The 9,269-nt window shown below is 49.7% G+C and overlaps 1 protein-coding gene across 1 annotated transcript in view; it reads right to left on the reverse strand.

The window, feature by feature from the left end:
- Positions 1-9,268, reverse strand: part of KCNK13 (potassium two pore domain channel subfamily K member 13) — a gene marked incomplete at its 5' end in the record, with an annotated part of 73,006 nt that extends 63,738 nt beyond the window's left edge. The window contains one exon of the mRNA XM_006754751.1: positions 9,109-9,268. Within this exon, the coding sequence (XP_006754814.1) occupies positions 9,109-9,268 (160 nt within the window). The remainder of the gene's footprint in view (positions 1-9,108) is intronic.
- Between the last annotated feature and the right edge of the window lies 1 nt (position 9,269).

Below are 9,269 nucleotides of genomic sequence, written 5' to 3' on the forward strand. Positions count from 1 at the left end.
AGACCCACTCCTGTGCCCACCACAGCCTCATGGCCCACAGTTCCTTTCAAGGTGCACGAATTCATGCACTGGGCCTCTAGTGTCTACATAAACATGGAACAGAAAGCAATAACAGATAAAAAGCATGACAAAGGCCTAAAATCCTCAAAATCTAAAAGCACACGTATACATGATTAACATGACCCTCCCCCTTGCTCCCGAGAGAAAAGGATTAGAATATGAACTGTAAGTATTTTTAAAAAATATATTTTTATTGACTTTAGAGAGAGAGAAAGGCAGAGGGAGAACGAGAAACATCTATGAGGGAACCACTGATCAGCTGCCTCTTGCATGCCCCCTACTGGAGATCAGGACTGCAATCCAGGCATGTGCCCTGATGGGGAAATCAACCAGCCACCTCTCGGTACACAGGATGATGCTCAACCAACTGAGCCACGCTGGCTAGGGTGAACTAGAAGTATTTTAAATAGATATTTAAAATGAATCAATTTGAGCATAAATAAGTTCTACCATGAGATCCACTTTTACCTAATTAGAACAATATGCTCATGTATAAGGGATATATGGAAAACATACAAGATATCATCTATTTCCCTGATTTCAAGATGCGCCTTTTCCCAGCGTTAAAGTATCTCTTAAATCAGGATGGCCTCACAATTGCTCGTGTCAGAACGTAATTGACAGCATTCTTTTCTTTCTTAATGGTACTTAAAATAATGACTCCTCTTAAATCCAGTAAAATCATCAATACTTTAGGTTCAACATATTATGATACACCAAACCGTTAGCAGGAGTTCTCGCTGGATGGTGGAATTACGGGGAATTTCTGCCTTTTTTTTCATCTGTTCCCATGTATTCCCAGTCTTCTACAATGAGTATGAACTTCGTTTAGCACCAGGGGGTAAACAAAACCAAACCTGTTTCTACTCCTGATTTAGTCACATCAAAGACGTGTAGTCCTTAGTAAGATATTTATGCTCTTCATACGTGTTTCCTCCTCTATAATTTGATTTCAAAGGCTCTTTCCTCAGCCTTATTTCCATGCAGGAACAAACAGAATCTGGAAACAATATTCTGTTCGGCATCATGAAGGTCTGCACGTTGACCAGGCCACGACACACCTGTCCGCCCGGCTCCCAAACCCCACGGAACCACACAGAATGCTGCTACCCAAGTGCCAATCATGGGGCTAAAGGAGGGCACCAGTACCATTCTCTCTGTTTAATTAAAATGAATAAAACTGCTGTTGGAAATCTGGTCATCTACCTTGACTGGTCCATCACTGAAGTGGGGCTTGGGATCTCTGCGTCTGGCCTCCTCAGACTCACCCAAGCCAGGGTCACCTTCTCGACCGAGCCCAGTACATACCTGAGACTGAATAGCGCTGCTCTTTGTTTTGTTTTGTTTTGTTAATCCTCACCCAAGGATATTTTTTCCATTGATTTTTTTAGAGACAGTGGAAGGGAGGGAGGAAGGGGAGAAAGAGAAACGAAGAGATGGAGAAGGAGCGAGGGAGGGAGAGAGAGACAAGAGAGAGAAACATTGATGTGAGACAGACACATCGATTGCTTGCCTCCTGAATCAAATCTGCAACTCAGGTACATGCCCTTGACTGGGAACTGAACCCGAGACCCTTTGGTGCACGGGCAGATGCTCTAACCATTGAGCAACCAGCCAGAACAGGATGCTGATTAACGCGCTCCTCACCCAGGAACCTGCCAGCTGGTGGCGAGGTCCACAGAGGCAACTGATGAGCACATCCCCTCTCCCCTCCACTCCAGCCTAGCCACTGGTGTGGCCCTGCTCTAAGGCACAGGGGAGGGGTCTTGTCCCAGGCAGCAACATCACAAAACAGCAAACCTTAGTGTGCCTGCCACTCGCCTCGCCTGGGTGTTTTATTAAAGAGCAGATGTGCCCTAACCGGTTTGGCTCAGTGAATAGAGCATGGCCTGCAGACTGAAGGGTCCCAGGTTCGATTCCGATCAAGGGCATGTACCTTGGTTGCGGGCACATCCCCAGTAGGAGGTGTGCAGGAGGCAGCTGATCGATGTTTCTCTCTCAACGATGTTTCTGGATCTCTAACCCTCTCCCTTTCTCTCTGTAAAAAAATCAATAAAATATAATGCACTCAGGGTGGCAGATGCATTGTTTGTCTGGTGCTGCCCTGAGACTCTGCATTTCCAACAAGGTCCCAGGTGATGCTGGTACCGCTGATTCACAGATAGCGGGATCTCGGGGGTGGTCTCCATGTTCAGCCCTCGCCAACTCCCATCACGTGTGCCTCACGTGTGCTCCCTGTGCTGCCTAAGCCAGAGCATCTGGGGAAGTTCCTTCAAATGCAGATGTACTCTACCCGGAGCTGTGCAAGGGGCCCCAGTCACCTGCATTTTAACGAGCGCCACACTTCCCTCAGGGGAGTTCTTATGGACACCACAGCTCGGGAACCGCCCGTGGAAAACTCTAAACGTCCTTGCAGGGCCGTGCCACCGGGAGCTGTATGCTTGCCCTGGTGGCTCTGGACCCTGGCAGAAGGGTTTTACTGAACTGCACCTGCATCAGGGATGCGAGGACACAGGGTTCTCTCTCACTTACGGCCCAGATGCTGTGGAGGCGAGGTCTCCCCGCATTATCTACTCCCCTCCGTGACAATCTGTAGGAGAGATTTTTATTCAAGTCTGGAAAAGTTGGGTGTCTTCCAAGCAGCCAGCCTGGATAAGGGGAGTAGTAGTTGCTTGTGCCTCTTAATATTTTGACAACTGGAAAACTCGGAGCCAAATGCCGGGCTCACTTTTGGCAATTACGCAGGTCCTTTTGACATCTACCTCTGTGTTAACAATGTGTGGCTTGGGGGTCCTGTTCTGCTGTTTCTCATCTCCCCAGTGTCTTAACTCCTTTGTTGTACCCGTTCTAGTGCACGGTACTCACGTACGTGGGGTGCGTCTGCGCTGTTCGCCAATATCCACTCATAGGAGGTGTGTCCTTGAGCTTGGGTGTGGCCATGTGACTTGATTTGGCCAATGAAATGTCTGTTGTTGTGACTTGTGTCTCTTCCAGGTGGTGGCCAATTAATTGCTGGTCCTCCACTCTTCAGCTCTTATCATATAGGAGAGCCAAAAGGTGGAAACAACCCAAGTGTTTATCACCAAGTGAATAGATTAACAAAATGCAGTACATGCGTACAATGGAAGCAACAAGATAGAAGCAACCTGGCCCACACGGGAGACGGCTGCCCTGGGAGTCAGGCGCCCACAGAGGGCCTGTGTGTATGAATAAACGCTTGTTGTGTTAAGGGGCAACCTAAAGCCTAAGCCTGCCATGACCATATTGTACGCCACAGACCTCAAATCCTTTTGGGACAGAAGCTGATTTATAAATGCACAGACAACACACAGACGCAAACCCCTCCCAAAAGCATATTTGAGACAAAAGTTATTGAAGAAGGATCATTTAACCAGCTACAGTGTCAACCTACTCCTCTGAGTTGTGTGTATCGCTAATTCATTCTTGCTTCAAGTCTGACCACCAGTCTCTTTCAAAATCAGCATCCCTGAGTGTGTCTTAATATTCTGCTCCAATTGTTTAAATCGTGGTAACGTATACCCAATATTTATCATTCTAATCATTCCTAAGTGTACAATTCAACGACATTAAATACATTCACATGGTTGTATAACTGTCAGCACGATGTACACTCAAGACTTATTTTATCATCCTCAACAAAAATGCCATACCCACTACCCTCTATTCTATTTTCTGTCCCTATGGAATTTGCCTATTTGTCAGGTACCTCATGCAAGTGGCATTATGTAATACTAGAGGCCCAGTACATGAAATTCATGCACTCAGGGTGGGGGTGGGGGGGAGCAGTCCCTCAGCCAGGCCTGTGCCCTCTTGCAGTCCGGGAGCCCTCGGGGGATGTCCGACTGCCACCGAGGCGGGAGGGGCTCCTGCCACCACTGTTGTGCTCGCCAGCCATGAGCCTGGCTTCTGGCTGAGCAGCGCTGACCACCAGGGGGGCAGCTCCTGTGTTGAGCAGTCAATTTGCTTATTAGCCTTTTATTCTGGCTAATTTTATTACAGGATTTGTCCTGTATCTGGCTTATTTCACTAAGTATAATGTTTTCAAGGTTTATCATCCATGTTGTAGCATACATCAAATTTCATACCTTTTTATAGTTGAATAATATTCCATTGTATCTATGTACTGCATTTTGTTAATCTATTCACTTGTTGATAAACACTTGGGTTGTTTCCACCTTTTGGCTCTCCTATGTAATAAAAGCCTAATATGCTAAGTGTCCGGTTATCCAGTCAACAATCAAAGTGTAGTATGCTAATGAAATGTGAAGGCCACTCAACCACTCGCTATGATGTGCACTGACTGCCAGGGGGCAGAGTTGACCAGTTGACCAGTCACTATGATGTACACTGACCACCGGGGGCAGACGCTCTGACTAGTAGGTTAGCTTGCTGCTGGGGTCTGGCCAATTGGGACTGAGTGAGACAGGCCGGACATGCCCTGGAGCCCTCCCACAATTCCTCCCTAGCTGGCCAACCGCCCGCATCCCTCCCTGGCCCTAAGTGTGCACCGGTGGGGTCCCTCGGCCTGGCCTGTGCCCTCTCACAATCCAGGACCCCTTGGAGGATGTTGGAGAGGTGGTTTCGGCCTGACAGCGGAATGACCGGTCACTATAACGTGCACTGACCACCAGGGGGCAGACACTCAACACAGGAGTTACCCCCTGGTGGTCAGTGCACTCCCATAGGGGGAGCGCTGCTCAGCCAGAAGTCGGGCTCATGGTTGCTGAGTGCAGTGGCGGTGGCGGGAGCCTCTCCCACCTCTGTGGCAGCGCTAAGGATGTCCGACTAATGGCTTAAGCCCGCTCCCTGCCTAAGCCATCAGTCGGACATCCCCAAGGGCTCCCAGACTGCAAGAGGGCACAGGCAGGGCTGAGGGATGTCTCCCCTCCCCCCACCAAGTGCATGAATTTTGTGCACCAGGCCTCTAGTTGTAAATAATGCTGCACTGAACATAGCTATACAAATATCTGTTTGAGTCTCTGCTTTCAATTCTTTCAAATACGTCCCCCAGGAATGGAATAGCTGAGTCATATGGTAACTCTATGTTTAACCTTTGGAGAAACTGCCAAAGTGTTTTTCACTCTTCTCTGACTTTCAAATCAAAGGTCTCAACCAGACAATAGTTACATGAAATCCTCACCTGCACTTTCCAGGAAAGTGCTGTTGTGAACATCGCCCACTGTCCTATGCAATGGCTTCTACGTAAACCCCACGAGGGAACCTTTTCTCTGAGGATAAGAATTCCAGGTATGACTCAGGTATGGAGCTTGCAGCCCAATCTGAGGCTTGAATAGTCATTGTGGGTCCCACGCCCACACCCCTTGGAGACACCCTTTATCATTTCTAGTCACATCGGCCTGACTTCCAATGGCCAGTCTCTGAGCTACCCTTGGGGTGTCCATGCGAAACCAGGCCAGAAGCACCTGGGAATCATAGGCTTGTGCTTCCCTGCCCTCCAAGCACCTTCTACCCAATTACTGACAGGCGAGGGTGTATAAACGCCCCACCCCCCCAGCTCCCGTGCAGCCTGGGATCTTTCTGGGTCATGGGTTTTACACTGTTTCCCAGCTTCCACATGGGATTAAGTGCAGGTACACCTAGTGTTACTGTGCTTCACTTTATTGTGCTTCATTTTTTACAAATGGAAGGCAAGACCCTCTGGCACCTGCCAAGGTTACAACTCACTTTACTGCAATACCTGCTTGATTATGGTGGTCTGGAACCGAACCCGTACTGCCTCGGAGGTCTGCCTGTACCAGCTGCTCACTGTGGTCCCTGCCTAATACATCCCTATATTGACTTATGTCCTCCTCCACCTGCCTGTACCCCTGGCACCTGCCAAACAACTGCTTGAACTCAGATTCTTGGCTTCGGGCTCTGCTTCTGAGGAAACTAAACTAACACAAAGCTCTTCCTAGCAGCTTCCAGGACCTGTTTGCTTTCCATGTTTTTGTTCTTCTTTCCCCTGATTCTGAGGTTTTATTTACGTTTTATGATTAGTTTAATGTAGGCTCTCTTGTTGTGTTATCTCAAAATCTATACAGAATAAAGGACAGTGGAGCTGATTTTTAAAAGGCAAACGCCACCATGTAATGTTATGATTAAAATCTAAGATAAATGGTTCACAGAATATGACCCCAATTTTTAAAACTACATATGCACATATGTGTATGCAAAGGGCAGGAAGAACACAAAGGAATATATCAAAATGTTAACAGCGGTTACAGATGCTGTAACTTTCTTTTCTTTATACTTTATTTTACAAAGAACACAAAGCTTTAGTTTCCTTGTCTATGAAATGGAAATAATCGTACCTGCCTCGTGGAGCTGTGTTGATTGAAGTTACGTGTGATTGTAATGCAGGAATTAGCTGCATCCCATATTCATACAATAATCACAGTATGTGCCTAATATGTACCCCAACAAAGGGTAGCAAGTGCGTTATTGCAGCAGCAATTCATGAGACAGTTTAAAAGGAAAGGTTGGAAATATAAAAATAAGCCCATACGTATATAGTGCTTTGTACTTTTTAAAGAACATTCATTATATGAGCTCACTGCCCCTCACAAGAACCCTACATGAGGGACCGGCTTAGGGGGAGGGGTGGAAGGAGACAGGACTGATAGTTACTGCACAGCTACACGGTGAGCACTGGCAGACAGCCCGGGGAGGATGGGGCTCCCAACACCTGCCCAAGCTGCAGAGGCAGGGCCAACAGCTCCGACTCTGGAACCTCAGTCTGGTTTCCTTCTGTTCCACGAGGCTCTATTATTATAACTGAGCCTCTTACACGCCCAGCCATCCAAGACATTCTCAGTTCCTAAGGCACTGCTGTTCACCAGCCTATCAACACACTCTGCTCCTTCCTCGCTCCGTGTCCAAGGGGAGTACCAGGGGGCGTGGGGGGCGTGTGCTGTGTGTGTGGGTGGGTGGGGAGGATGTAGCCCCTAGTCTCCCATTAAAAGACATCACATAACTATTCAAGCGAAATAAAAACCCAGTACTTGCTATGTAAACACAGCAGATTCAGGGGGAATTCCACAGCCACACTCACCAAGCGGTTTGCTCCCCGCGTCCTCCCTACATAAAAATCCTGGGGCTGTCTTCTGAGATGCGGGAGGTGACACAATGAGGGACTTAGGGAATTCTGCTAAGAGAATTCTGCGAGGAACGTGGGCTGGGGGAGAGGACCTGGAAGGGTCTTACTCCTCCCTACCGCCTCAGGGCCCGTGATCTGGTCATCATGGAGAATGCTGACAGCTTTTCTTGCCAGACCCCCGGATATTGTGGTATCTTACTGGTCTGCTGATGGGCAGGACCACCTGGGATGGGATGTGGGGGTAGGGTAGGGCTATGAGCCAGGCAGTTTAGGACAAAGCACTTCAGATGCAGCCTGTGCAGCCCGTCCCTAATCGCCCTGTCCTCTCCGCCTTGCCTCCTACTCACCCACGGAAGCCCTGGGCTTCTAGCCTGACCTTGGGCCCTCTCTCCTGACCAATCAGGCCTGAGGCTGATCTCCATGAGACTTGTGCTCCTCCTCCTGGCAGAATGTCTACCTAAGGCAGCCACGTGTGGGAGCTTCAGGGAAGTCGCCTTGTTGCCCGCCTCGCTGACAAGCTCTTTTGCTGGCACCGGGGCCATAGCTGCAGAGCGCCTGTCCCCCGCGATGCCGCCGTGAGCCTCGTTGCTATTCCCAGTGCCTGGCATGGGAGCCACTCCCTTTCAGCGTAGCCTTTCAAACCCCCCTCCTCTGCTCCAGCTCTTTTCTTTCTTCAAAATTTCCACAGCATCTTCCCCAACCCATATCACTCGATTATGTTTCAAGGATGAACTATCTTTAGAAATGTGGTGCAGACACCCAACTTGTTCCTTTTGCGGGGAAGAAAGGCCTACCTGACCAGAGCCATGCCACACTCTTGCTCAAAAACTTTCAGTGGCTCCCAACTGCCTCTAGATAAGTTCTAGCTCCTTAGTCTAACAGCAAAGAGACACCTCCATCCCGTTAGCCGGGAGGCCTCTGTAGCCTGTTCTATAGACCAGCGGTCACCAACAGGTGGTCCCTGGACCACTGGTGGTCTGTGAAGCATGAAAGGTTGGCGACCGCTGCTATAGACCATGGGGTCCTTGAATGCAGTTCTTTCCTCCTTCAGGATGCAAAACCCAAACCGTACCTAACACCACGGGGTTGGCCCAAAGGTCACTTCCCCCCCCAATTTTTCAGGGTAGGGCACAGTTTCCATTCTCATTAGCATGTTGCCTAACCTTCCGTCTGGTATTCAATCTGACTTTCTCTGTGAACTTGAAGTCAAGGATGGACTCTCCTTTTCTTTTTTGTTAATCCTCAGCGGAGGATATTTTTCCATTGATTTTTAGAGACAGTGGAAGGGAGAGGGAGAGAAAGAAACATCGATGTGAGAGAGACACATCGACTGGTTGCCTCCTGCTCACAACCGGACCAGGGCCGGGGAATCTGTAACCAAGGTACGTGCCCTTGACTGGAATCGAACCTGGGACCCTTTGGCTTGCGCTCTACCCACTGAGCCAAACCCGCCAGGGTAAGGACAGATTTTTAAATGTGTGCTCCATCCCCCGCCTTGTGAGTGGTACTAACTCAATACATGTTTATAGATCCCCAGCCCCAATTTGTACGCTTTCTCCCTAAAGTTCCACGAGCTCGAGCAATGTCTTCTTAACTAGACTGAGCATCTCCAATTTAAGGATCATTCGAGTCCCCTGGGTCCTTCGTGAATTGCGGATTCTGACTCTGGGGGGCAGAGGAGGGGCCGAGACTCTGCACTTAGAACAGGCTCCCAGGTGATGCGAATGCAGCTGGACCACGTTTAGAGAAGCCGGGAAGCGATACCACCTGTGGGTCAGGTAACAGCTCACACCTGTGCGGCCGGCAGAGCGGCGGCTGAACCGGGGGTGGAGAAGCGCTGGTCGCCCCCCGCCCCTTCCAAGCGCCCCGCCAGAACGATGCCAGCGAGTATCCCCCTGCGCCTCCGCCCTCCCGCGCGGCTCACGTACCGATAGTGGACACCACGGTGCCCACGAAGTAGAAGGCGCCGGTGAAGTCCCAGCGCGGGCGGGTGTGGTCCACGCGGATGCCGGCCTCCGTGGCCTCCTCGTAGTGGCGGAGGAAGCCGCGCAGCTCGTCGCGGCTCAGGTTGTGGCGGCGGCTGAAGTTG

This window comes from Myotis davidii, unplaced genomic scaffold (assembly GCF_000327345.1).
Source record: "Myotis davidii unplaced genomic scaffold, ASM32734v1 scaffold732, whole genome shotgun sequence".
Taxonomy (NCBI): Eukaryota; Metazoa; Chordata; class Mammalia; order Chiroptera; family Vespertilionidae; genus Myotis; species Myotis davidii.